The sequence below is a fragment of the Mucor mucedo genome (assembly GCF_025094135.1).
Source record: "Mucor mucedo strain NRRL 3635 chromosome Unknown EV154scaffold_85, whole genome shotgun sequence".
NCBI classification, from domain to species: Eukaryota; Fungi; Mucoromycota; class Mucoromycetes; order Mucorales; family Mucoraceae; genus Mucor; species Mucor mucedo.
Genome location: NW_026252369.1, coordinates 117,706 through 143,396, shown reverse-complemented (window position 1 = coordinate 143,396; position 25,691 = coordinate 117,706). Strand labels below are relative to the sequence as shown.

Below are 25,691 nucleotides of genomic sequence, written 5' to 3'. Positions count from 1 at the left end.
CACGCACACGAGCACTTTGATGTTTTCGTTTTTATCCGTCAAATCGGAATTTCCTCCAAGAGAAAACAAATCGTTCTTGTGTCACAGTGACATACTACTTATATTCTGGTATCTAGGTTACAATAACTGCATTTCTTCTTTTTTGTAGCAATGTAAATGATTTTACTCGAATGATTTCTTTTGTTTGTAAAAAATAAAAAATAGATTTAAATCAAGGCTTTTTAACAATTATTAAATCACCCAGTTATTCACCATAACCAACAAAATAAAAAACCTGATCCTCTCTTACACGGTAATTTTTTTTTTTTAAACGGGTGCTTTTGGAATGTATACATGAGAAAATATGGGAATATTCGGTAAGAGTCATTGTTAACAGGGTCGTAAAAACCTCATGTGAGTTAGAGAATTGACCTTATACTCCCAAATGTGATGTTAAAAAAGAGAGAAAGTCTATTGTTGTGGCACATGAACAACTGTATACAAAGAATCCGCAGTTTTTTTTTTTTGAAAAAGGAATAAAGACCTTAGTAATCTATTGGTATGGACCCTGCTGTCTTTTGTATTACCATCCTTTTTTTTTTCTCAAAGGAAAAAAAAAAGTGACTAGATCACTAAACAGATTTTTTATTTTTATTATTGCATATATATATATATATGGGATAGTTAGAGGGGATACAAAGGGAGGGAGAAACAGGGAAAAAGGACAGAAAAGAAAGGTTACAAAAAGAATACAGTGTGTGTGTGTGTGAAGGGATTTGTCCCCTTCTTTTTATTCTGGTAAGTTTGCTGCTTGTGGATGATCTTCTTTTACAATTCTTTTAATTGATTTCCATCGACCGATATTCCGGGATTGACTATTTACTGCAATAAGGGTACATATCAGCTAAAAAAAGTATAAGATTCATCTATCCCTCCCCCCCAACTTACTTGATGCATTGCTACTGTTATTTAAAATAACCATTTGCTGAGGCTCATCATATACCGGATTCTTTTCTCTTTTGCTAGGTACGGTTTTGGATCGCTTCAAGGTAGGCTGCATCATTGGTAGAGAAATGACGGTATTGGATGATGCAGGTCTGGCCGTAGCAGACAGGTCAGATACCGAATGCGATGATGCTTGGGAATAGGGATGCCTTTTGCTTAGCTCAATATCCATGCTATTGTGACGTCGTAGTTCTTGTTGTGATCTAGAGTGATGAGCTAAATAAAAAAGGGCCAAATTAGTAAGCATATAAATAACAGTAAACTACTATTCTTTTACATGATGGATCGTCATTCGACTTTAGGGTTCTCGGCATTGAAAATTTAGTTTGATGTTCGATCAGAAACTCCAGAACTTTCTGTGCTTCTTTGTATCTTGAAGGGTTCATTGCATCATTTGGGTCTGATAGTATAGCCTAAGTAAAATAAGTTTAACACTAAGGGGGTAGATGATGATCAAAACGTTTTTTTTTGTTTTGTTTTTTTTAGTTCTTACTGGAGCAAATGCAGTTGCTAATGACGACAGGTCCATTCTTGTATTTTCGGAATATAAAGAAAATAGACACAAAAGATCCAGCAGGTAAAGCAAGAGGTATTGATGCAAAATCGGCAGTTGTTCAATCAAGGCCTGAAAGGCTTTTACTTTTTCTTCCACATTTGTATCCGCATCTAAAATAGTTAATTTTTAATATTGGAAGTTTTTGTTGGGAAGGGGGTACCATAAGTTATACGTACGTAGAGCTTTTGTAAAGGCAGCTTGGTATTGAAGAGTAATCACGGGTTCAGGTAAATAATTAAGAAATCGACGCATCACATTGGATGCATCATGAACGGTATAACCGCTCCAATCAAGTTGTAAACCATATCCATCATGAGGTGAATCAAAAATAGTCTGCAGCATTGATATTCGCTTTGCATTACCTGATAATCGAAAAATGCCTTCTGTGGATAATGCTGCAAAAATTTTGAGGATCATTTTAACATGTGTAACCCTTCCATATAAACAATTAATAGAAAATAAAAATAATACCTCCGTCTTTCAAATACGCCCCACATTTCGCAATGATTATGGGAATGTAACCGTTACATTGGTTACCTGTCTTGTCATCAATGTAGGAAATGCGGGAATGTGCATACCCTACAGATTCTAATAGTGAAATGCCAAACACGCCTCTACCGTCTAAGAATAATTTGCTTCAACATCTTTTGTTGTCAATGGGACAATAAAATAACAATAAAAACATATTATATTACCAACTGCTGACATCTTTAAATCTTGGAAATTAGGATTATTTAGTTTTACTTTTTTCCACCATGCTTTAATTTGGTTTTTTTGGGAAGGGGAAATAGTAATGGGAGCATCAACAACAGACATTCTTTTTTTTTTTTGTATAAAAGGAAAAGAAAAGGAAAGAAAAAAGTTATGTGTAAGCGTGAGCAGTACACAGGGTTTATTTAGTAATGTGAACGTGAAAATGTGAAAATGTGTGAGTGTGTGTGTGTGCGTGTGCGTGTGCGTGTGTGCAACAAGAGGGTAATATTAGATCAAAAATATCATAGTTCGAGAATTTAGATAATTTTTTTTTTGATACAGGTTTGATAAAGAAAAAAAGGACTATTTACAGAGTGTTTGTTTATATATCTATAGAGTGACAGATATATATGTATATATGTTTTAATGTTGAGCAGCTTTAACAGAGGAAAGCGTAGCCATGCCCAATTTCTGCTGTTCGGTGTAACAAGGTACATTTCTCTTTAGCTGTGCCTCCGTAAATTTGCATAATTGTCGTGCGTACTCATTTTGAGCAAGAGCCATCAAGTCTTCTCTCGTCATGGTAGATGTGATTGTATTTCTACTGCTGTTGCTATGAAGGTCGGAAAGAGGTTTAGAGTGTACAAATGCCATATTGAGAATTATAATAAAAAAAAAAGAAAAAGAGATGTAAAGTAACAAAAAAAGAAAAATCAGCCTAGAAAAAAATAAATTGCGAGTTTTTTATAGTTTTTGTCTCTCCACTGAACATGACATCATATCATTTATAGGAATTTCAGTATGCAAATTACCTAAAATAATAATAATAATAATAATGCCCATGATTTATTATTTAACTCGATTTGGGAGAGGCTGGTCTATAATAAAACCCTTGGAACCTTTTCAAAAAGACGGGAAACATACACATAGAATTCCAAATGCAGAATCCACTTTATTCTTTTAGGTTACAAAAAAAAAAAACAGATTAAAAATTGGTCTAAGCTAAATAAAGGCAAAATCGCAAACAATTAAAGTAGCTCTGTTTTGATTATTTAGTATAAATCTCCATAATTGAAAGAAATTGCCTTTACACCGCCTTTGGTCTGCCCTCTCCTTTTTCCCTTTCACTCATCCAAATCTGTATTTGATGCAGCCAAGGCTAAGCTAGATTGAATAAGCATTCGTAATCATGTACAGTTTTAATTACCTCAGACGAAAAAAAATAAAAAATAAAAATTCACAGACTAGCACTATTCAATGTTGGGGAAACTAGTTGTAACCCTGTTTGGTATCATGTATTATTTGTTGCTGATCTCCTCACCAAGATAAAACATTCCAAGCTTCCTTTGGCAAAGCCTTTTAGTAAATAAACCCCCATGCAAAAAGAATCGTTCATTTAAAAAAAAAAAAAAAAAAAAAACTTGCCTAACTTGACAAGTTCTGCTTCTCAAAGGGAAAATTGACCCCGAGCCAAGTTATACAGGACTAAAATAAAAAAAAATGTAAAACAAGCCTATTTTATTTGGGGATGATTATCGGTAGAAATATCGAAACCATCTCTTGTTTGTTCACATGATGTCACATAGATATCCATGATTCAACACGTTTTTCAATTCATTTTTTCGTCGCTATGGTATCGGTTGTACGGACATATAAATGTCCCGGGGAAAAAAAAGGCTACTTATAGGTTATTTCTGCCTTCTGCAAAAAAAAAGAAGATAATAAAGGTAAACGGTATTTGTACAATGTCATCATACATAATTACGGAGATGATGCATCAGTTGTAAAAAAACATACAATGATGTTCCCTCATCATGCGGGAATAAAAAGAAGACACTGCATATGATCATGATGTAAACCAAATATATCTCTTTCTTTTTTTTTTATAGTCTCTAATAGAAATGTATCACCGTTTAACCTTTTTTAATTTAAACAAAAAAAAAAAAAAATTCTTTCAAATGAAAATCCCTTGTTGTTGGGGAATTAAATGAAGGTTAATATAAACACTGATTTAAACAGTAGACAATCAAAAAAAAAAATTTATCAAAATGTGTCATTGTACATCTCCTCTTTTTCATTCTCAACCAAATCTACAATATGCAATTTTTTTTTTTTTAGCAGTTGAAATCTCTATTATCTCTCATCATTTTAAAAGAAGATTCTCGAACTACCTTTGTTTTTTTATTTTGTGAAACAAGTTTTAAATAATACGATAGAATAGCTTGGGAATCGATCAGCACCTTCTTTTTTAAATAGTTATGTTTACGCGTAAAAAAATTTAGAATTAAAAGCACGAGTATCTCGGGTACTCAAAAAAAAAAAAGAGTCGCCTCCCAATGTGACAAATGTGTGTCAGTCATGTTGATACTCCTACCCGAAACCCTAATAGACATACGCCGATGATCAGGTACGAACGGGTTATTCTTACACCGAGATTCTTTTTTTTTTTTTTGATATATCAGATTGGGAGGCAAATATCTCTCCCCTTCTTATACTTGACAGTTGTCTTTTTTACTGACAATTAAAAAAAAAAAGGGGGGGGGGGAGACAGACCGTGTAACTCTAATGCAAAACAAACAGTGAGTAATTCTTTTTTCTATATATATGACCCCGTTCTCTTAACAGAAACCTTGTTACGAGTCGTCATTATCGCACCACTACGGGGGGTATAAGAAAGATAATAAACTTGGTTTTTTAGTGTTCTCTCCTATTTATTTAGTATCATCCAATAGATGGTCTTCCCCTAAATGAGTTTTTTTTTTCGCTCCTTACCGCGACAGCTATATTTAGTGTTCAAGAAAAACATGTCAGAAATCTTATTACCTGTTTGTCTTACCTTCTTTTTAAACGTATATGTGTGTCTATCTAAAACATAGACACACACACACAAAAGGGGCGGAGAAAAAAAAAAGAGAGGAGTTATTGTCAGGAGTATCAGCATAATTACTCGTTTTATTCTAATAGCCCCCCTTCTCCCTCTTTTTTTGTTGTTGTTGTTGTTGCCTCTCCCCTCTAGAAATGCCTGCTCTCTCTTTCTCTCTTTCTCTCTTGATTTTTGTTTCTTCTTTCTCTTTGTTTTTTCTTTTTTTTTTTTGAAAGAAAAAAATATATATAAATTCTTGTAGTATACCAAAAAAAAAAAAAAAAGAAAAACCCTCTTCTATTATATAAACAAATATGGGTTGCTGTCAATCCAATGAAGTGCACGACGGAAAAGCTCGTACACAAGAAATCGATGATCAAATCAAACGAGATAAACTAAACATGAGAAACGAAGTCAAGATGTTGTTGCTAGGTAAGGGAATAAGAAAGGAGAGAGTCATTGGAAGGAGGAGGGGGGGGTGTGGGAACGTACAACCGAGAGACTAATAATAAGGAGTGGGTTTTTAGGTGCTGGTGAGTCTGGAAAATCCACGATTCTAAAGCAAATGAAATTGATTCATGACGGTGGCTATTCTCGAGATGAACGGGAAGCCTTTAAAGAAATTATCTTTTCCAATACCGTACAATCTATGAGAGTCATCCTGGAAGCCATGGAAAATATGGGTGTCGCTTATGCACAACCACAAAATAGACATCATTCAACTGTCGTTCTCGATCTGCCTTCTCAAATAGAACGTGAATCGCTTCCTGCAGAAGTCACTCTTGCCTTGAAATCTCTATGGAAAGATGAGCATTTATTAAGTGTATTTGATCGAAGCAGAGAGTACCAATTGAACGATTCTGCAAAATAGTATGTACCCTTTCTCTTTTATTTTATTTTTATTTTTACCATGTAATCATGCTCAACATTTACTCCAAAAAAAAAAAAGCTATTTTGATTCAATCGATCGTATTGGCGACGTCAATTATGTGCCTACAGATCAAGACGTTTTGCGTTCTCGAGTAAAGACAACAGGTATCACAGAAACCACCTTTGTGATTGCCGATCTGACCTACCGCATGTTTGATGTGGGAGGTCAAAGATCCGAGCGTAAGAAATGGATCCATTGTTTCGAGAATGTGACAGCCATTATTTTCTTGGTTGCTATCTCCGAATACGACCAAGTTCTTATTGAAGATGAAACAGTGGTACGTAGCCTGATCATTGGAAGATCGACTGTAAACTTAATATGTCTTATATTTTTAGAATCGTATGCAAGAGGCCTTGACCCTGTTTGATTCAATTTGCAACTCGCGTTGGTTTATCAAGACTTCCATCATCCTGTTTCTTAACAAGATTGATATATTCAAGGAAAAACTGCCGAAGCATCCATTAAAGGACAGTTTTAGCGATTTCCATGGTAACCGTTTCCATCCTTTTTTTATATATCTTTCTTTCGATTCTGTCATTCAATCACTAACTTCTTCTTTTTAACTTACGTAGAGCCAGAAACTTATGTTGCTGCTAGCAATTATATATTGAACCGATTTGTGTCACTGAATCAGTCTGATTCTAAACAAATCTACACTCATTTTACCTGCGCAACAGATACACAACAGATCAAATTTGTCATGTCTGCTGTCAATGATATTATTATCCAAAATAATTTGCGTGATGTTGGTCTTTTATAAACCTTTTTGCTTATTTACTATTACTATTACACTATTATTATTTATAAACTTAATGTATATTTTTTTTTTTTTTTTTGGCTGAAAACCCTTTGCTTGTATGTCGTACCTTTTTTAAAAGGTCCGCTACACAAAGTCACACATTTTTTTTTTCTTTTTTCTCTCTGCACCCAATTTTATCACCGCACCCCTGCCCTTTTTTTTTTTTATTTCTTTAAAAAACATGTCCATGTTGCAAAGAATTTCTCGTTCCGTTAATTGGGGCTTAACAAACCGTACCTTTAGTACCTCTAGAATTGCACTTGCCGAAACCACCACCACACCCGTTGCACCCGTCAAAGCAACTGGTTTATATCAATTCTTTGAAAATAATGAGTCTTTACCGAAACAAAACTGGACTGGTAACAACAAGCAACAAGCAACACACGTACCATGCGCATGTGTCTCTAATCAAATTTTTTTGTCTTTGTTTGTAGGTCGTGCATGGAAGGCTCAAGAGCTTCGTCAAAAGTCCTTTGACGATCTCCATAAATTATGGTACGTCTTGTTAAAGGAACGTAATGTCCTTGCAACCCAAAGAGAAGAAGCCAGTCGATTAAAGTTACCAAAGCAACTCTGGACAAACCAAGGTCGTTTGAAAAAGGTAAGCGTACTACATCCCATCTAGATGTATTCTATCTCATTTATTAACCACAATATAAAGTGTCAAAAATCAATGGCTAGAATCAAATTTGTATTACATGAAAGACAAAGAGAATACGAACAACAATTAGTAAAGAACGCAGTCGTAGTCGAATCTCAGTAAATACAACACCTTAAAAAAATGTACCCAAATAGACATCACAACAACCATACGCCTTCTTTTATTTAAATACACACACACACACACAATACTTCCAAAAAAACAATTAAAAAAAATCGGGAAATGATATATACATAAGAGAGGATTGCATGAACTATAGTAGGCGTAGCTTTAAAACGCCAGATGATCATATCATCCGTAGGACAGGTTATTTTTTTAGACTGGTGTAAAAGACATGTATGAGGTTATACCAACGGACCTTTTTTAAAGTTTTTATTTTCGGGAGAGAGAGAGAGGGTGTAAATGAACAATGATGGTATGAACACGTAATTTTTTTTTTTTTTGGGGTGTGGGGAGTGTGATGTTATGAATAGACACAAATGTATGACATAGATCAGCTTTTTGTATGAGAAAAGACATATGAGTAAAACCATAAAAACTCTAAATGATAGGCTTCTTCTTTTTATATATATAAATGTGTAGGTAGATAAAAAGAAAAGATAGAAAAAAAAAAGGTGATTTACATGCCCAATAAGCCGCTGAATTGACTAGCATATTGCATAGGTTTGACAGATGGATGTGGCACAGCATCAAAGGTGACATAATCCAACTTCATGTCAGGCGAGATATTGATCAAGGCGCCCTTATTGCCTACGGTATCACAGTAATTGGGAGCGGAGAAGACAGTGACACATTTACCGGCATGTTCAATAACATAACCATCCTCCTTCACTTCATGACTACGAATGATCATGTCCAAACCATTGGTATCCAAGAAGTCCTTGGTGACATCAGGGCCAAATTGAATACCCACACCACGCTTACTAGCTGATCGACCCATTTCAGGTTGAGGATCGCTCCATAATAACTCACACATCAAACCATCGCTGCCGGGTTGTCCTTGACCGATACGGTCAATCTTCTTGATCTCGTCCAGTGTGACACCATCTCTGGAGAAGAGACCACCGTGTGTGACAAAGATCTTGTGTTCAATCACATGGGATAAAGGTAAAGCATTGAAGGTCTCTGAGAACAAATTGAACATCATTTCACTGAATTTAGCCTTGACTTCACCTTCGAATCCATACACCTTGTTCATGTTGTCCGTCTCATGGTTACCACGTGCCAAATACAAGCGTTGAGGGTAGAGCCATTTATAAGAGAACAAGGTCAAGATCACCTCGACCGAGAACGAACCACGATCAACGAAATCGCCATTGAACAAGTAGGCATGGGATTCGGAAGGGAAACCATTGGTTTGGAAAATATTGATGAAATCGTAGAATTGACCATGTACATCACCACATACCGTCAGCTGTCCATCCTTCGGCACAGACACCTCAATAAGAGAAGGTGCCTCCATCATGTATTCACGAATGGCCAACACAATCATGAAGGCATACTTTTTGTGAATCTTTTTCTGATCTTTAAAACGTTGAATCAAGGCTTGCACAAAGGGGAGATCGATCTTTTTTGTCTCTTCATTGATTCGAGGTCCATCATAAGACGCTTCCACCGCTGTATTTTTTTCAATTCATTAGATCTCTCTTTTAAAAAAACGATCGATTATTTTTAAAAAGAAAAAAAAAACTTACTGATGGAGTCAATGTCGAGACTGTCTGCTACACTACGCTTCTTTTCGTTGTGCTAAAAAAGGGGGACAGTGTCAGACAAAAAAAGAAAAAGTATACAAACAACGGATAGAAAAGACAATTACCTCGATGGCTTTTTCAAATTCAATTCGTCTCACAATCTTTGCACATTCGTCAAACTTTGCCTTTGCGTCCTTGTCAGAGGGAGCACGCTTGGACACGATTCTCAAATCCTTGAGAGCTTCCTTGAATTTGCCAAGGGCCATGTTGGCAGAGGCACGACGGTAGTTAGCCTGAATGTAATTAGAGAGAAGAAGGTGAGAAGGAGGGGATATTTCAAAGAAAGAATTGAAAGAAAGAAAACGGTTTTATTTTACCTTTGTAAAGTTGGGATCAATGGCAAGAGCTGAATCGGAATCACTACATGAATGGGATGAGTCAAGTAAAAAAAAGAAAGAAGGGGTATACGTACGCAATAGCGTATCCATAAGATTCTAATTTGAGGTGGCAAAAGGCACGGTTTGTGTAATAAGAAGCGACATTAGGGTTTTCCTTTATGGCTTCAGTGTACTTTTCAACAGCGGCAGGATATTTTTTTTCTGTGCTTTCGAGTTTTAGTTAAATATCCTCTCTCCACCCCCCAAAAATCAAATTATTTTTCTTTTACCCTTAAAAAGAACATTGGCTTCATTTTTAATTTCTTCAGCTTTTGTCTGTTTATCGGTTATCACTGTCATTTTCGTTTTTTAAAAAAAAAGGAAGGGGGTAGAAAAAGAAGGGGGTTAGAAAAATAGAAAAAAGTTTTGGGATTGACGGCAAAAAAAAAAAAAAAAAAGCACCCAATCAAATGAATCGGATCCAGTAAAAATAGAGAGAGAGAGAGTGTGTGTGTGTGTGTGTGTGAGTGAGTGAGTGAGAGTAACTCCTGCATGTTTTTATGAATGTAAAAAAGATAATTTATCACGTATTTGTTACTCAAAATAAGGACGGTTTTTGGCCCTTTTTGTTTATTTCCCTCTCTCTCTCTCTCTCTTTCTCTTTTTTTTTCACCCCTTTAAAAAGAAAAAAAAAAAAAAGGTAAAAAAGTTCAATGGAATAGTAAGCATGGGTCTAATTAGATGAGTCTGTTACAGATGACTGTTTCCATTCCAGAGACAAGTGAGGTTATCATCACCACTACCACAGGCAGTACTACTACTATAGGAGGAGGAGAAAAGAAGAGGATGAGCTATAATAACAAATACAGAAGAGGAGGAGGAGGAGGAGGGGGTCCTAGATATGGACAGCAACATCAACATCAACATCAACAACATCAACAACAACAGCAACATCAACAACAACAACAAGCTTATTCAATGCCATATATTTATTATCCAGCACCCGTCTACTATCCTACTACCACGCGCGATGATGATGATCTCGAAATCATTATGCATGAAGAGAATACAAGTTCCGCAGACTTGACTAGAAGGTCCGATCAAAGTAAGTTTTCTCTTTTTTTATATTTAAAAAAAAAAATTTATTGTTGTCTCTATTCTAAAACCCTATTTTTTTTTGTTATAGGTAAAACTGCGGATTTAAAGGAGCAATTAGAGTATTATTTCTCAAGGTTTATAATTTATCCGTTACCGTCTTTTTTTCAAGAGTGCTCATTTTTTTTTATTTATTTCACATTTTATAGACAGAACTTGGTCAATGATACCTACCTGGGTAAAAATATAGCATCATTGAGTACGTATATATATATATACAAACCCACTCACACTTTCTTATATAATTAGTGTCTCAGATGGATCCTGATCTATACGTTCCAATCTCAATCATAGCAAACTTTAGACGTGTGCGTGAATGGACAACGGATATCAACATGATTGTAAATACCTTGCGAAGTTCACACACAGTTACCGTCAATGAATCAGGCACTCGAGTTAAACCCAATATTTCCGTTCAACGAAAGACCGTCATCCTGAGAGATGTGCCTGACTGTACTCGACAGGTAAAATATATACATACACATCTTGTGTCTATCATCATACTGATTTACCCCTCTCAAACAGGAAATCGATGATCTCTTGAAAGAACTGGACGCACCTCCCGTTCAATCCATCAAACAAGACATTGGAAACATGTGGTATTTTACATTCGAGTCAGAGGATGATGCCTTGAAACTCCTAACATCCGTAAGAGGAAGATCCTTCAAGGACCAATTAATCGCTGCAAGAATGAAATCAGAGCCCGTACTTCGCGTGTAAATTTATATATATACACATCTTATTATCTCTCTATCTTTACTAACTATTTTTATGCAGAAATCAACGTACAACCGCTGCTTCTCCTACTATGGTTGTTGCTTCTGCTGCTGCGGCTTCCGTTGCTTCTGCTGCTGCTGCTGCTGCTGCCGCTGCTTCTGTTGCCGCTGCTTCTGCTGCTGCCGCTGTTGCTGCTGCGACTGCTTCTTCTTCTTCAGTTAGTACAGAGGAAACTGTTCCGGCCATGTATCCATACACAGGCTATGGATATCAGCAATATCAACCTCCTCCCACCAACATCACCATGTATGGCCGACGAAATAACAATTATCGACCTTATAACAATCATGTGAATTATTATAATCAGCACTATCATCATCATCCAAATAATCCTACATCACCAAAATACGACAATCAGAAGACTCAAGTAGGTGGTCGATCCTCACCACGTGTTGGCGGAAGCAATAGTAATAATAACAATTATAATGGTGGCGTTCATGTCGGTAGTGGCAGCGGCAGTGGGCATAGACCAAAATACGTGGCTAACAATAAATCAGCTGATCCATCACTAGTCAATCCAAACGAATTAGAGAACGAACTATCTCGAATGACTATAGTTGATGGTGACAATAATAAGAAGCGATACTACAACAATAAATATTACCCAGGTAATAAGAATCATCGAGGTACAAATCAATACAACAAAGGAGGGAAGAGAAACTATCACGGACAAGAGACAAAGGTGGAAGCGGAACAAAGGGAAGAAAGAACAGAGTTATCAGCTACAGCACAAGCACCACGAAGGCAGGATAATTATGAGCATAACAAGAAGAAAAGTAATAACACCACCACTAATAATAATAATATCATCATCAAACACGACGCTATCGATACTACCGCCAATCGCACCATTAACAGAAAGAGAAAGGGAAAAACGAATAACAACACAGACAAAGGTAATATTAGGATAGGATAAATAGAGAAAGAGAGAGAGAGAAACTAAAAGTGCGGTTGTTTAGATGAGGAGTTAAAGCCTACTCACTTTCCTCCGTTGCCAACTACCAATAATAATGAATCACCCACCAAGACAGCCTTTGTCACAAACGAACCCGCCAAAAGATCCATAGCAGATATTGTCAAATCCCAACCCACAGCAACCACAAAAAAGGAGGAGAAAAAAGAAGAGACAGTTGAGGCTTTCCCTAGTCTTTGTATTCAAAGCGATGAATTCAAAAATAACCCATTCAGTTATGCTGATATGCTAAAAAGAAACGATCAACAACAGTAAACATAAAACCTTTTTTTTTTTTTTTTTTTTTTTTTTTTTTCTCTTACTTCTTGCCCAATCCTCTTTGTTTTCTAGTAGGGGTTTTACATGATCACAACCCCCTGAGATACAATGAAACGTTATTGTCGTGTAAATGGAGAATAAAGAACTTTTTTTTTTGTGTCATTGATATCCCGCATATATATAAAAATTACCAAGATAAGCTTTTTTTTTTTTTTTTTTTTTTTTTTTTTCCTTTTTCTCTCCCGTTGCCATGCCAAAATAACCCTTAATATACATATCACACCACAAATGACAGTTTATTATAAGCGGACGTTCCAGAAACGACATGAACTACCCATCTCGAATAAAGACAATGATAAAATAAAAGGTAAGATCCTGTTCATCATCATCGCTTTCCCCTCCCTTATTCAAGAACATGTCAAACAAAAAACAACAAAAAAAATACATTAGAGCGACTAATATATGGCTTTAATCTCAAACAGCTATCGCTCATGATACTCGTGGTTCAAAATAGCATGCTCGTTTTACTCATGCGTTATTCACGTACTTCTACATCACCCGATCAACCCATCTATATCGCCTCCACCGCAGTCTTTATGGCCGAACTCATAAAGATCATCACTTGTCTCTTCATGCTGCATCATCAAGAGAAATCCTACAAGAAATGCATCCACTTGATCTATTCCGAGATTGTCCAAAAGCCTTACGAAGTAGGAAAGATGTTGATCCCCAGTGGCCTCTACGCTTTACAAAATAATCTACTCTATATCGCCCTCAGTAACTTGGAAGCTGCCACCTTTCAAGTCACATACCAACTCAAGATCCTTTCCACTGCTGCCTTTTCCATCTCGTTACTGGGACGATCTTTGAACCGCGAGAAATGGCTGGCTTTGGTGTTATTGATGGTTGGTGTGACATTGGTGCAAACTGAGAGTGTGACAACGGTAGAAACCGTGGATAATGGACAGAAGCCCATGATTGGCCTACTGGCTGTGCTGACCAGTTGTATCTCGTCTGGGTTTGCAGGCTGTTACTTTGAAAAGATCCTCAAGACCTCCACGACCTCCATGTGGATCCGAAATATCCAATTGGGAATCTGTGGTGCGACCTTTTCATTTTTAGGCATGATGCTATCGGATTTCGGGCAGATAAAGAGTCATGGGATATTCACAGGTTATAATGCATTAACCTGGTTTGTCGTGACAAATCAAGCATTGGGCGGACTCTTGGTAGCCATGGTAGTAAAATATGCAGACAACATTCTTAAAGGGTTTGCTACCAGTATCTCCATTATTTTATCCGGTATCATTAGCTTTTGTTTGTTGGATTTTCAACCTTCTTGGTTGTTTCTAACAGGAACTGCCATTGTCATTGCTGCCACTTTCTTGTATGGTGCTGCTAGTTAAACCTCTCCACAACAAATAATCTCACCCCGTATCCCTTTATTAATAAACAATTCACAGTAGATCTCTCTCCCCCCCCCCTCCTTCTTTTTTTCTTTATATAATAAACAATACACTATAGAAACACCCCCTTTATAAAAAATGAACTGCGCAATGACCCAATGATTGGTAAGTTGTGTGTGTACATGGTGTGTGAGAAGAAATCATCAACTGACTCTTTTTTTTTTTTTTTGGGCTCGCGCGTGAATTAAATGCCCGCGTTTTTTTTTTTTTTTTCTCCGTAAAGCAAATGGATTTTCGCATCAACCCATTGAATCTTTCCCTTCACTAACACATCTAATATGGGTAATGTATAAGGGCCAAACAAAATAAAGTGTAGCATCCATCCATCCAAGACACGTATGGATGGATGGCATAGGATATAAACTGTATGAACCCTGTTTACTAACATGCAACATTTCCTATCACCTTTCAATACAACCCTATCAATCATTTAGTTGTAAGTATACCGAGAAATCCAAACTACGCTTTCTTTATAAAGAAAAAAAAAAAAAAAATCCCAAAAAAAAAAAAAAAGAAAGAGAGAAACAACATGCTAATAACTCATTACTATAGAATTTCACTATTGAAGAAATCCGTGGTTTAATGGACAAGGTTACCAATGTGCGTAACATGTCTGTTATTGCTCACGTCGATCACGGTAAGTCTACCTTGACCGATTCTCTTGTCTCCAAGGCCGGTATTATTTCTTCCGGTCGTGCTGGTGAGGCCCGTTTCATGGATACCCGTAAGGATGAACAAGAACGTGGTATTACCATCAAGTCTACTGCCATTTCCATGTATTTCCAAATGGCCAACCCTGACGACATTAACGAAATCAAGGGTCAAAAGACCAATGGTTCCGCTTTCTTGATTAACTTGATCGATTCCCCAGGCCATGTGGATTTCTCTTCTGAAGTTACCGCTGCCCTTCGTGTCACCGATGGTGCCCTCGTCGTTGTCGATTGTATTGATGGTGTCTGTGTCCAAACCGAGACTGTCTTGCGTCAAGCCTTGAACGAACGTATTAAGCCCGTTATCTGTCTTAACAAGATGGATCGTGCTCTTCTCGAACTCCAATTGGACAAGGAAGAACTTTACAACGTAAATATAATATACTAACAATCGAATGTAGTTAACCCCCTAATTTAACCTTATTATTCCCTTTTTTTTTTTTATCCTTAGTCTTTCGCTCGTACCATCGAATCCGTTAACGTCATCATCTCCACCTATGTTGATGAAGCTCTCGGTGATTGTCAAGTCTACCCCGAAAAGGGTACCGTTGCTTTCGCTTCCGGTCTTCACGGTTGGGGTTTCACTCTTCGTCAATTCGCTATCCGTTATGCCAAGAAGTTTGGTGTTGATAAGGAGAAGATGATGGGTAAGCTTTGGGGTGAGAACTACTTCAACCCCAAGACCAAGAAGTGGACCACCAAGTCTACTGATGCTGAGGGTAAGAACCTCGAGCGTGCTTTCAACATGTTCATCTTGGATCCTATCTACCGTGTCTTTGATTCCATCATGAACTTCAAGAAGGACCAAACCAAGGTTCTCCTCGAAAAGTTGGAGGTCAACCTTGCTGGTGACGAAAAGGATTTGGAAGGTAAGGCCCTTCTTAAGGTCGTTATGCGTAAGTTCTTGCCTGCTGGTGATGCTCTTTTGGAGATGATCTGTATCCATCTTCCTTCTCCCGTTACCTCTCAAGCCTACCGTTGTTCTCAATTGTACGAAGGTCCCACTGATGATGAGTGTGCCATCGGTATCCGTGCTTGTGATCCTAACGGTCCTCTTATGTTGTATGTCTCCAAGATGGTTCCCACCTCCGATAAGGGTCGTTTCTACGCTTTCGGTCGTGTCTTCTCCGGTACCGTTCGTGCTGGTATGAAGGTCAGAATCCAAGGTCCTAACTACGTTCCTGGTTCCAAGACTGATCTTGCTGTCAAGTCTATCCAACGTACTGTTCTCATGATGGGACGTAACGTCGAAGCCATTGAGGATTGTCCCGCTGGTAACATTATCGGTCTTGTCGGTGTTGATCAATTCTTGGTCAAGTCTGGTACCATCACCACCTCTGAAGTTGCTCACAACATGAAGGTCATGAAGTTCTCTGTCTCCCCTGTTGTCCAAGTTGCCGTTGAGGTCAAGAACGCTAACGATCTCCCCAAGCTCGTTGAAGGTCTTAAGCGTCTTGCCAAGTCCGATCCTTGTGTCTTGTGTTTCACTAACGAATCTGGTGAACATATTGTTGCCGGTGCTGGTGAACTCCATCTTGAAATTTGTTTGAAGGATCTCGAGGAGGATCACGCTCAAGTTCCCCTCAAGACTGGTGACCCCGTTGTCCAATACCGTGAAACCGTCACTGCTGAATCCACCATTGACTGTCTCTCCAAGTCCCCTAACAAGCATAACCGTATCTACATGCGTGCTTGTCCTCTTAACGATGAACTCGCTGATGAAATCGAAGCTGGTAAGATCTCTTCCAAGGATGATTTCAAGCTCCGTGCTCGTGTCTTAGCCGATAAGTACGAATGGGATGTCACTGAAGCTCGTAAGATCTGGTGTTTCGGTCCCGATGGTACTGGTCCTAACGTCCTTGTTGATATCACCAAGCAAGTCCAATACCTCGGTGAAATCAAGGATTCTTGTGTTGCCGCTTTCCAATGGGCTACCAAGGAAGGACCTGTTGCCGAAGAAAGTTTGAGAGGTTGTCGTTTCAACATCCTCGATGTCACTCTTCATGCTGATGCTATCCATCGTGGTGGTGGACAAATTATCCCCACTTGTCGTCGTGTCATGTACGCCTCTGTCTTGACCGCTACCCCCGGTATCCAAGAACCCGTCTACCTCGTCGAAATCCAATGTCCCGATTCCGCTATCGGTGGTATCTACTCTTGTCTTAACAGACGTCGTGGTCAAGTCTTCTCTGAAGAACAAAAGGTCGGTACTCCCATGATGGCCGTCAAGGCTTACTTGCCCGTCAACGAATCTTTCGGTTTCACTGCCGATCTTCGTGCCGCTACCGGTGGTCAAGCTTTCCCTCAAGCTGTCTTCGATCATTGGCAAATCATGCCCGGAAACCCTACCGAAGCCGGTAACAAGGTTTACGATATCATCCGTACCGTCCGTAAGAGAAAGGGTCTCGTTGAAGATATCCCCGGTCTCGATAAGTACTACGATAAGCTTTAAATTATTTTGTCACAATACTGCATTTCTTAATAAAAAAACAAACAAACCATATAGCAGAAAAAAAAAAATTATTGTCTTTTGTTTTTTTTTTATTTATTTATTCATATTGATGCTTCAGAGTCCTAATGCTTTTAGGCAAAAAATATGAATCATGTCCTAATAACAGTACCTGACATGATTCCAGGTCAGGTACAACGAAGGGGAATAGTCAGAATCTTACACGAATAGGAGGCTGTCACTGCACTGACACGTAGAATTAGGGTTTTTGCCACTTGGCTATTCGATCTACCTTGCCGGATCCCCAAAACGTTTTAACGCACAGACAATTATTTTGCAGATCATTTTTGTGGGGGGGGGGGAACGAGTATTAATTAATTATCAAACCATAGAGTGGAAATCCACTAAACATACCCCATTTAACATCATAAAAGCGATTTTTCCTCCCTCTTGTAACACGTAGTTCACATGTGTCTGTGTGTGTGTGGAATCAGAATTTTTCATATTAAGGCAGTAAACATTTTGAGTCCATTGTCTAAATGCTTGTGGTTGGTTTAAGTTACACGCATACAATGGAGATACCCACTTATGTCTATGAAGTATCTACACACAATTTTAGACGCCAAGATCATAGCAAGTCCAACAAACTTTTGTCTTTTCTTGGATATATTTTTGTTTGTGTACAGTCATTTCCAGTCTAAAATGAAGACCATGTTTAAAGTAACGCACGTTATTTAACGATCCTTTCTTTAAAAAAGTATTTACTCTAATCTAAATACTTGTCCATTGTAAATATAAAGATTCACCGAGACACACGTTATTTACATGTATCAATAAGTGTAACAGCAATGTCATCTTTTGATGTAGTTTACTCATATGATTCAAAAAAACGGTTTTTGTGCCACGAGAACGTCCTGTCACAGACATCATGTCTTGGCAATTCCCTTTATCGTTTTATCAGCGGGAGAGAAAGACGCCAGGAGGATAAATTATATTTTGAAAAGACTACATTCTATATTGATCATGATGTCCGTGTAGATAGTTTATAAACAACGACGATTAGGAAAGAATAAAGAGAAGACGCTGTTTAGGCTTAGCAGTACATGTCACGCGTACAAATGTTACATCCATGTTGGACACACACACACACATTGAAAAAAAAATCATTCATTGGGTAGTATTGGCTACGATTTATGATCATCTTGAATTTTTTTTTATCAGAGAGCAGCATGCTGACAAGAAAAGATAAGAAGGGCATTTGTAATCATCATTGTACACAACGGGCCGGACTAGAAGTATGGTCGGAACAGTTGATTACACAGCGAGAGAAAGAGAGGTGTAACATACATCAATTTATCACTGTTCGACAAAAAAAACAGAGAGATGCAATCTGGCCTAATAAAGTTATTTATTAGCATAGTATGACTACAATTGATGCTTGCTTTGTAGGTTTTGTATGCAACATTTCGTGGGCAGACATAATGCATGAATTGATCTTATAAGAAGGTCAAACCAGTCCCAAACAAGACAACGATTATATATAGACCACCGTCCGCTTTTTTTTTTTTTTTTGATAAATAAATGACCTTTCGGGGATATACGAACAATATGTGAATGCATGACTATAGATCTTTTCAAAGCATATTTAAAAATATGTCAGATTATTAAATAGTCAAGAACATTGTATGTTTTAGCTAAGGCTCGACTATTGTATCGTATCTAAAGGAATATTTCTTGAATAAAAGAAGACTCCCGCTTGTCCCAGTAGTTTCATTTCCTGTGACTGAAAGTATTTACGGTAGAACAGTCTCCCCGTGTTTATTTGTGCTTTTTAAATCCCAATTTTTTTTTTTTTGTCTATTGATTTGTGTTTCTTTTGGTTTCGTACACTTTTTTTTTTCTTTCTCTCTAAATAGACGAAAATTAAAAAAGCATGGCGAGAAAGACGTTTAAAACTATCGAAGCAGACGTGGATGCAGGAACTCACGATGACAGACTTTACAATAAAGCGTTTATAGGCTTCAGAGCAGCTTTGAGAAACCGATTGTTACCTTTGGTACGTCATGAGACACCCATCTTGGCAGCATTCCAGGTAACAAGGCGCTTTAAAAAAGAGGACACATTAGGGTAGCGAGCTAAAGTATGATATCATAGAAACGTATTCGTACACCCGCACTTGATAGTTATTTTGTTTGGACTGCCAACTTGGGTACACACACGTTTTTTATGGTGTTTTTACCCATTCTCATTTGGTTTGGCAATGCAGAACTTGGGAGAAAGTAAGTCGGGTTTGAAAGGATTTGGCAGTTTAATTTTTTTTTTTTAAAAAAAAGTACTAATGTGGCTATAGTGTTGCTTTTCTGACAGCATCGGGTGTATTTTGGTCAGGATTTCTCAAGGTAATAAATAGATAGGTGGAAAGGAAAGAGCACATGGGAAGCTAAATAAACGCTGTAGGATTTTCTATGTCTGCCTAGACCACTTTCACCACCCGTGCATAGATTAACCATGTCACCTTCCGTTGCCTTGGAATATGGATTTCCTTCAACACACTCCACCAATTCAATCTCAGTAGCTCTTTTTCTTATTTCTATGGCATGTGAAAAGTTGGCCCCTGAGTCACCTGCGAGAATGATCACAACAATCGGCTGTACTTTCTATGCAGTCAGTGTTGTATTTGGTAGAGTCTATTGTGGTATGCATACAGTTACAGGTAATACAATCACCCCTATGACTTTTTTTTTATATTATCTTTTGGCTCAATCGTCATTTATTTACTAGACTGTGTCGGTGGAACGATTGTGGCATATTTGGTATACATTGCACAATGGACCTTTAAAGAACAATTCAATGCACTATTCACAAGTGATTCCTATTGGGGTAAAAAGAAAAAAGAAACTTTAGGCCGAAATCCGACACTTGATTTTTAACTTGTATCTTTTCTAGTGTTTATGGCTATACCAATCTGCCTAATGCTTGTGTCTCTCCAGTAAGTTAATTTTGTTTGTGTCGCATTAGAAAGAAATTCTCATCTTCCACTGTAGCCCTGATCCAATGGAAAGATGCCCATGCTTTGAAGACAGGTAAGGAAAAAGAATAGATAGGATGAAAAAAAAAAAGGGCAAATACTTAATGATTTTACAGCGTGTGCTTTATGGGTGTCTTAATGGGATTGATGCCCGGTAGTTGGGTGTGCAACAGAACGGATTATTGCGTTTCCGGATTGTCATCATCTGTTCTCTCTACCCAAATTGGGATTTTTGGTGCTCTCTTTTTGTTGGTCAAATTACTTGCTGGTAGGACTTGTATTATAAAGAGTGGGAGAATTTATTAACACTGTAAGTAGGCGTAGCATGTTTATTTATTTGGCGTATCGTGTGTAAAAAAGTATGTTACTACATTCTGCCACCTATTTATCGAGTATTCAACCTTCCTCATCGTAAATTTGAAATCGGAGCAAGAACATACAAGAGTTTGCGAAGAGAGAGTATTCATCCTGTGCCATCCGTATTAGATTTCCAATCGATGAGTGGAAATATGCAAGATCATGATCATGTTGGTATTCAATCAGCTATTGATTTGAGAGAGCTTCGTGAAAGCCAATTATCCTACCGTGGTGGTCCTAAAGAAGATATTCCTATATCCACAAACGCAAGTGCCTCTGAAAAAGAAGCCTATGATCCCACCTCCCTTTTGATTATCGAGGATGCTCCCCTTCGATATGATGTAGATATTGTAACAAAATTAATCGTTTATGCTGGTATTGGTATGGTCGCTGCTTATATCGTTCCCATGTTATTCCAATTCATGTCCACCGTTGTAGCATAAATCTAGATCCCCCGAAGAGAAAAAAATTATTATTATATTCCCAACCCTTCACACCCAAGATTTTTTTTTTGTTTTTTGTTTGCCCCCTTTGTTTAACTAATAACCCTTCTCATTATTTTATCGCATGTATACGCGAAGCCGTTAGAATATTTACTACATTACTAATTTATACATATAATCCCTCACTCACTCACACATTTATCTCTATCACTTTTTTTTTAATAAATTAACAAATGTTTTAATGGTAATAAGTATGAAAAAAAAAACAAGAATATCTACATTTAAATGGGCTTGTCTACAGGTAAACGAGACCAGAATCTTTGTTGGATCAAGGCCTTTTCAAAGGCAGTTTGTACGCCTGCTTCTTTTTCGTCAGTGATGACACCCTTGGCTTCTTTCGCTTTGCCAACAGGGATATCGATACCAGCGTACTTGAGGAGAGAAATTCCTTCAGCAGAAGCTGCAATGGGCTTACCATGACGGAAAGAATCGAGAATAAACATCTTGGGCTCTTCATATGGGAAGAAAGAACTACGAGCGGTCATGGCACCAATGGCTTTTTGACCACCAGGAACATAAACGGCATCGAAAAGAACAGAGGCTGTGGTCATATAAGTATCAGTGATGTCGAGCCCATCCTGAGAACCCAAGTGAAGACCGACATAAGTAGGGTAGGCACCTTTCGATTTAAGGAAATCAAACATGGCACGAGCCTCAGCTGTATTTGTTCCAGGAGCAGTAAGAATAGCTACCGTGCGGGTCTTAATGTTGTCGGCCTTAGGATACTTTTCAATGGAAAGACCGGGAGAAGTATGGTTCTTGTTCTCAGTCACCTTTTTGGGGAGATCGACACCGACACCATAAGCAATTCGACGAGCAAGTTCGTTATCCACAAAATTAATTTGTCGAATCATTCTCTTGCGTACATCTAAGGATTTAGATTTACCAATTTCGAAACGTGCACCATCTACAAGTTGCTGTTTCTCGGCCACAGTTAAAGAGTTGTAATAAAGTTGGGGTTGAGAATAGAAATCAAAGAATTTGGATGAGCGTCCACGGATCTTGGTTACGTTATTGATCTTTTCAGGATATTCGATGTAGCCACCGTCTTCTTTGTCTACCATAGAAGGTGTATTTCCTTGAAGTCCGTTGGGGAAGTAAGCAACTTTTCCTTTATGGATTTGCGATTGCATGTAACCATCACGCTGATTGTTGTGTACAGAATTAATAGGGCGATTGATAGGTAATTGCATATAGTTAGCACCACTCATACGATTAATTTGTGTATCCAAATAAGAGAAAAGACGACCTTGAAGCAATGGATCATTTGTAAATCCAATACCACGGACGACATGACCAGGATGGAAAGTAATTTGTTCAGTCTCAGCAAAGTAGTTATCGGGATTACGGTTCAAAACTATTTTTCCCAAAGGTTGGAAAGGAATGATAGATTCGGGAATAAGCTTGGTTGGATCGAGTAAAGAGAAATCATATTTGTTCACATCAGCCTCAGGGATTAACTGTACACCCCATTCCCATTCAGGGTAATCACCATTGTTGATGGCTGTATATAAATCATCGCGATGGAAATCGATGTTTTTACCGGCAATCTTTTGAGCTTCGTCCCAAAGGAGATTGGAGAGACCAGCCTTGGGCTTCCACATAAATTTACAATAGTTGGATTCACCTTTTTCGTTAATCAGACGGAAGGTATGCACACCGAAGCCTTCTACTTGGCGGAAGGATCTGGGAATACCACGACCTGAAAGAGCCCAAAAGACGGTATGAAGGGTCTCGGGGAACTCTGCAAAAAAGTCATAGGCGGTTTCGTGAGCTGTTCCAGCTTGAGGGGTTTCAGTGTCAGGTTGAGGTTTGGAAGCATGGACAAGATCAGGAAATTTAATGGCATCATGGACAAAGAATGGAGGGATGTCATTACCAACGAGATCAAAGAGACCTTCCTCGGTGTACATACGAAGAGCAAACCCACGGACATCACGTACAGTGTCTGGAGATCCTCGAGAACCCAAAACAGTGGAGAAACGGACAAACATGGGCGTTTTCTTGCCCTTTTCTCTTAAGAATTTGGCGGCAGTAATATTAGAGTAATCACCGTAGGATTCAAAGTAACCATGAACGCCGACACCTCTAGCATGAACGACACGCTCAGGAATTCTTTCGTGATCTTTGTGAAAAATGAATTAGTATGTAGTTTATAAAAAAGAAAGTACATAGTAGTGCTTACCGAAATGCATTATCTTTTCGCGCATCATGAAATCTTCCATGAGAGTAGGTCCGTCAAGACCAGCTTTTAAACTATCAGAGTTATTGATTTTTGCACCAAACTGCGAAGTCTCCTGAGATCCTTCATCAACAATTGTAAACTTTTTAAGTTGATTATCTTTGGCATCAGCGGAATTAGAGTCGTCTGAGCCGTCAAGGATACAAGTTACATCATCAATACTTTGAGCCTCTGCCGCAACAATTTGAGAGGCCAGAAATAAACTGACAAAAGAAGTAATGAGAAAAGTCTTCATTTGCTTCTGAAATAATATAAGAAGATGACGAAAAAAAGAGGAAGCCTAAAGCAGATAAAGTTTGATTTAACCATTATTTATAAAAAATTTTAAAATGTTCTGGATTATCATTTGACATCCGATCGTTTAGTTTTGTTTGCTTGTTTTTTTTTGATGTACCTTGTTTATTCACATGTATAGCCTATTCATGCACTCTTTCTAAATTTTACATCAAAACAAAAATAAAAACATCTTGTCATGTATTCCATTTTTTGAAAGAGCAGTTGTAGACTGATTACGCCTCATTAACTTCTATCATTACACAAGATTTGCATAATTACTCGGTAATCGTAAATTTTTAGCCAATCATCTCATTATTTGTAATCATCACATACACAGTAAACAAATCCCGGTCGAGCCACACACACTGTACTCAGCAAACAACATTTATTCTGGTTTTCATGTCAGTCTTGTCAAAAGGTTGGAAATAACAAACACGGATTTTTTTTCTTACTTTTTTTATGAATGACATATATAGAGGTTACTATTGGAATTCATTCAACAAACATGTTATGAAAAAAAGCAACACATTTCCCTGGGTATCACTGTCGTAAATGACGAATTAATACGTCTGGCTGACTAAAAAAACAGCTTGGCAAATGATTTTCCCCTCTTGAAATCTTTACCCGATAGAACATCTTTACCCGGGGTTTCAGATGCATTGTGAAATGAAATAGGGATACGTCGATATGTAATCACATTAAATACTCCCATCCCACTCTGTCCATTTATTTAGGCACATCACATACGAACCTGTTTCTCTATATCTGAAGAAATATTCGTTTATATTCATGCGCTAATGTTACTAGTTTCATAATTTTGAAATTGGTGTCACACAAGAAGCAAGTTCAGACTTCCACATTACGTAGATACTACTGAATAGATTGTATTAAATATCTCGATTATTGGCTCTATTATAACTATTATATTAATAATATGCATAACATTAGTAAGACAAGTACAATTGGATCATATATCCATATCAATGTATATTCAGTCATTAAAAGAAATGAAAATCAATGTCATACCGATGAAATGTTGATAAATTTAAATAAACTAGGACGGGGAGTTACCATTTATCATTCCGATGTCTGAAATATTATCGTTTGAGGTTACATGCGATCATTTAGATAGAAGTTCTATCAATATCAGTTTACTTTTTTTTTTTTTTTGAAGCTTAAAAGTGTCTATCAATGATCAATGGAAGTGACTTAAGGCGTAAAGTAATAGGTTATCAAATAATTGTATACGATGGCGTAGTTTTTTTTTTTTTTTTTTTTTTTTTTTTTTTTTGAGCGCTAGCAATATCCCTTTTGAGACTTTTAAAAGCGATAAGTCTTACATCAAAATGATCTGCAAGCATTTTGGTAAATATCGTACTGCAAAAAAGGGAGAAGGTAAATTTGACATTATAGCGATATTTATTGATATAAAATATTTAACATTATTTTTGAAACAAGATGAAAAGGATGCCGTTAATAATGAAGGGTTAGAAAACAGCGTTCAAAGACCCAACATGACTATCGGGAGAACAGGCTGTTCAGCATTCGTTTACATTCGCAAGGATGTGAAATTAGCCGGTAAGCTTTGGACTGTTCGATCTAGCTGTTTAGAACATAACCATCCTTTGAGCGAGGATAAAAGGGCTTATTACAACAACCGAAAGCTCAATGCGGATGACCAAGAGTTCGCCATTACACTTATGTGTGGAGGTTAAACTCCCAGTGAAACGTTAAAGGTAATGTTTAAGAATGAGATAGAGAGATCCTTTGAGAAATCAATGTTTAGGAAAGCTGTAATCATAATAAAAGTTATTTTGCCTATATTCTTTTTGAGTCTAGATATGTCCCCAATTTATATCTTAAAATAACATTAATTTCCCGGTAATTAGATGCCTCAAACAAGAGGCGTAAGCAACCTGATTGTAACTGATTTAACGAACAT

The 25,691-nt window shown here is 37.5% G+C and overlaps 10 protein-coding genes across 10 annotated transcripts; 6 read left to right on the top strand and 4 right to left on the bottom strand.

Annotated features, from left to right (window-relative positions):
- Positions 1-523: 523 nt before the first annotated feature.
- On the bottom strand, positions 524-2,390 carry EV154DRAFT_517632 (Rho GTPase activation protein). The gene is made up of 6 exons (XM_051602520.1): positions 2,236-2,390; positions 2,012-2,161; positions 1,717-1,935; positions 1,478-1,650; positions 1,262-1,397; positions 524-1,200 (listed from the first exon to the last, which is right to left on the bottom strand). The coding sequence occupies exons 1-6, from the start codon at positions 2,354-2,356 to the stop codon at positions 902-904; spliced, it is 1,098 nt and encodes a 365-aa protein (XP_051454912.1). The 5' UTR covers positions 2,357-2,390; the 3' UTR covers positions 524-901.
- Positions 2,391-2,945, bottom strand: EV154DRAFT_517630 (uncharacterized protein). Its single transcript, XM_051602519.1, has one exon. The coding sequence runs from the start codon at positions 2,885-2,887 to the stop codon at positions 2,657-2,659; it is 231 nt and encodes a 76-aa protein (XP_051454911.1). The 5' UTR covers positions 2,888-2,945; the 3' UTR covers positions 2,391-2,656.
- Positions 2,946-5,238: 2,293 nt separating this feature from the next.
- Positions 5,239-6,851, top strand: EV154DRAFT_468892 (guanine nucleotide binding protein, alpha subunit). Its single transcript, XM_051597806.1, has 5 exons — positions 5,239-5,528; positions 5,624-5,966; positions 6,046-6,304; positions 6,363-6,516; positions 6,600-6,851. The coding sequence occupies exons 1-5, from the start codon at positions 5,411-5,413 to the stop codon at positions 6,785-6,787; spliced, it is 1,062 nt and encodes a 353-aa protein (XP_051454910.1). The 5' UTR covers positions 5,239-5,410; the 3' UTR covers positions 6,788-6,851.
- Positions 6,852-6,980: 129 nt separating this feature from the next.
- Positions 6,981-7,975, top strand: EV154DRAFT_468889 (mitochondrial 39-S ribosomal protein L47 (MRP-L47)-domain-containing protein). The gene is made up of 3 exons (XM_051597805.1): positions 6,981-7,185; positions 7,261-7,427; positions 7,488-7,975. The coding sequence occupies exons 1-3, from the start codon at positions 7,008-7,010 to the stop codon at positions 7,587-7,589; spliced, it is 447 nt and encodes a 148-aa protein (XP_051454909.1). The 5' UTR covers positions 6,981-7,007; the 3' UTR covers positions 7,590-7,975.
- On the bottom strand, positions 7,919-9,946 carry EV154DRAFT_517625 (Metallo-dependent phosphatase-like protein). Its single transcript, XM_051602518.1, has 6 exons — positions 9,846-9,946; positions 9,651-9,777; positions 9,556-9,598; positions 9,304-9,471; positions 9,182-9,233; positions 7,919-9,104 (listed from the first exon to the last, which is right to left on the bottom strand). The coding sequence occupies exons 1-6, from the start codon at positions 9,913-9,915 to the stop codon at positions 8,107-8,109; spliced, it is 1,458 nt and encodes a 485-aa protein (XP_051454908.1). The 5' UTR covers positions 9,916-9,946; the 3' UTR covers positions 7,919-8,106.
- A 51-nt stretch (positions 9,947-9,997) lies between these two features.
- On the top strand, positions 9,998-11,914 carry EV154DRAFT_308817 (uncharacterized protein). The gene is made up of 8 exons (XM_051594898.1): positions 9,998-10,255; positions 10,312-10,660; positions 10,742-10,787; positions 10,860-10,888; positions 10,960-11,174; positions 11,236-11,426; positions 11,488-11,533; positions 11,604-11,914. Exons 2-8 carry the CDS (start codon positions 10,312-10,314, stop codon positions 11,778-11,780), a joined length of 1,053 nt encoding a protein of 350 aa, XP_051454907.1. The 5' UTR covers positions 9,998-10,255; the 3' UTR covers positions 11,781-11,914.
- Positions 11,915-12,968: 1,054 nt separating this feature from the next.
- On the top strand, positions 12,969-14,381 carry EV154DRAFT_517616 (nucleotide-sugar transporter-domain-containing protein). Its single transcript, XM_051602517.1, has 2 exons — positions 12,969-13,085; positions 13,201-14,381. Exon 2 carries the CDS (start codon positions 13,210-13,212, stop codon positions 14,122-14,124), a length of 915 nt encoding a protein of 304 aa, XP_051454906.1. The 5' UTR covers positions 12,969-13,085; positions 13,201-13,209; the 3' UTR covers positions 14,125-14,381.
- On the top strand, positions 14,382-17,354 carry EV154DRAFT_517612 (elongation factor 2). The gene is made up of 4 exons (XM_051602516.1): positions 14,382-14,465; positions 14,561-14,563; positions 14,737-15,264; positions 15,346-17,354. The coding sequence occupies exons 1-4, from the start codon at positions 14,463-14,465 to the stop codon at positions 17,344-17,346; spliced, it is 2,535 nt and encodes an 844-aa protein (XP_051454905.1). The 5' UTR covers positions 14,382-14,462; the 3' UTR covers positions 17,347-17,354.
- A 1,550-nt stretch (positions 17,355-18,904) lies between these two features.
- On the top strand, positions 18,905-21,419 carry EV154DRAFT_604794 (PAP2 superfamily-domain-containing protein). The gene is made up of 9 exons (XM_051607434.1): positions 18,905-19,435; positions 19,498-19,622; positions 19,694-19,742; positions 19,801-20,056; positions 20,125-20,223; positions 20,290-20,332; positions 20,388-20,426; positions 20,488-20,639; positions 20,690-21,419. The coding sequence occupies exons 1-9, from the start codon at positions 19,277-19,279 to the stop codon at positions 21,169-21,171; spliced, it is 1,404 nt and encodes a 467-aa protein (XP_051454904.1). The 5' UTR covers positions 18,905-19,276; the 3' UTR covers positions 21,172-21,419.
- A 7-nt stretch (positions 21,420-21,426) lies between these two features.
- Positions 21,427-23,737, bottom strand: EV154DRAFT_447831 (catalase-like domain-containing protein). Its single transcript, XM_051597141.1, has 2 exons — positions 23,417-23,737; positions 21,427-23,356 (listed from the first exon to the last, which is right to left on the bottom strand). The coding sequence occupies exons 1-2, from the start codon at positions 23,706-23,708 to the stop codon at positions 21,453-21,455; spliced, it is 2,196 nt and encodes a 731-aa protein (XP_051454903.1). The 5' UTR covers positions 23,709-23,737; the 3' UTR covers positions 21,427-21,452.
- Positions 23,738-25,691: the final 1,954 nt, after the last annotated feature.

Excerpts from the sequence above, each read along its gene's own strand:
- EV154DRAFT_604794 (XM_051607434.1), top strand. The coding sequence starts at position 19,277 with ATGGCGAGAAAGACGTTTAAAACTATCGAAGCAGACGTGGATGCAGGA. Across the intron at positions 19,743-19,800 it reads TTTGGTCAGGATTTCTCAAG|GATTTTCTATGTCTGCCTAG; the intron begins GTAATAAATAGA and ends TAAACGCTGTAG. Across the intron at positions 20,640-20,689 it reads GTTGGTCAAATTACTTGCTG|GCGTAGCATGTTTATTTATT; the intron begins GTAGGACTTGTA and ends CACTGTAAGTAG.
- EV154DRAFT_308817 (XM_051594898.1), top strand. The coding sequence starts at position 10,312 with ATGACTGTTTCCATTCCAGAGACAAGTGAGGTTATCATCACCACTACC. Across the intron at positions 10,788-10,859 it reads TTAGAGTATTATTTCTCAAG|ACAGAACTTGGTCAATGATA; the intron begins GTTTATAATTTA and ends CACATTTTATAG. Across the intron at positions 11,427-11,487 it reads TCAGAGCCCGTACTTCGCGT|AAATCAACGTACAACCGCTG; the intron begins GTAAATTTATAT and ends ATTTTTATGCAG.
- EV154DRAFT_468892 (XM_051597806.1), top strand. The coding sequence starts at position 5,411 with ATGGGTTGCTGTCAATCCAATGAAGTGCACGACGGAAAAGCTCGTACA. Across the intron at positions 5,529-5,623 it reads AGTCAAGATGTTGTTGCTAG|GTGCTGGTGAGTCTGGAAAA; the intron begins GTAAGGGAATAA and ends GTGGGTTTTTAG. Across the intron at positions 6,517-6,599 it reads CAGTTTTAGCGATTTCCATG|AGCCAGAAACTTATGTTGCT; the intron begins GTAACCGTTTCC and ends TAACTTACGTAG.
- EV154DRAFT_517616 (XM_051602517.1), top strand. The coding sequence starts at position 13,210 with ATGATACTCGTGGTTCAAAATAGCATGCTCGTTTTACTCATGCGTTAT.
- EV154DRAFT_517630 (XM_051602519.1), bottom strand. The coding sequence starts at position 2,887 with ATGGCATTTGTACACTCTAAACCTCTTTCCGACCTTCATAGCAACAGC.
- EV154DRAFT_447831 (XM_051597141.1), bottom strand. The coding sequence starts at position 23,708 with ATGAAGACTTTTCTCATTACTTCTTTTGTCAGTTTATTTCTGGCCTCT. Across the intron at positions 23,357-23,416 it reads CGAAAAGATAATGCATTTCG|ATCACGAAAGAATTCCTGAG; the intron begins GTAAGCACTACT and ends TTTTTCACAAAG.
- EV154DRAFT_517632 (XM_051602520.1), bottom strand. The coding sequence starts at position 2,356 with ATGTCTGTTGTTGATGCTCCCATTACTATTTCCCCTTCCCAAAAAAAC. Across the intron at positions 2,162-2,235 it reads TTTAAAGATGTCAGCAGTTG|ACGGTAGAGGCGTGTTTGGC; the intron begins GTAATATAATAT and ends AATTATTCTTAG. Across the intron at positions 1,398-1,477 it reads TAGCAACTGCATTTGCTCCA|GCTATACTATCAGACCCAAA; the intron begins GTAAGAACTAAA and ends TATTTTACTTAG.
- EV154DRAFT_517612 (XM_051602516.1), top strand. Across the intron at positions 15,265-15,345 it reads ACAAGGAAGAACTTTACAAC|TCTTTCGCTCGTACCATCGA; the intron begins GTAAATATAATA and ends TTTTATCCTTAG.
- EV154DRAFT_517625 (XM_051602518.1), bottom strand. The coding sequence starts at position 9,915 with ATGACAGTGATAACCGATAAACAGACAAAAGCTGAAGAAATTAAAAAT. Across the intron at positions 9,599-9,650 it reads TCTTATGGATACGCTATTGC|TGATTCCGATTCAGCTCTTG; the intron begins GTACGTATACCC and ends CCATTCATGTAG. Across the intron at positions 9,234-9,303 it reads AATTTGAAAAAGCCATCGAG|CACAACGAAAAGAAGCGTAG; the intron begins GTAATTGTCTTT and ends CCCCTTTTTTAG.
- EV154DRAFT_468889 (XM_051597805.1), top strand. The coding sequence starts at position 7,008 with ATGTCCATGTTGCAAAGAATTTCTCGTTCCGTTAATTGGGGCTTAACA. Across the intron at positions 7,186-7,260 it reads ACCGAAACAAAACTGGACTG|GTCGTGCATGGAAGGCTCAA; the intron begins GTAACAACAAGC and ends CTTTGTTTGTAG. Across the intron at positions 7,428-7,487 it reads ACCAAGGTCGTTTGAAAAAG|TGTCAAAAATCAATGGCTAG; the intron begins GTAAGCGTACTA and ends CACAATATAAAG.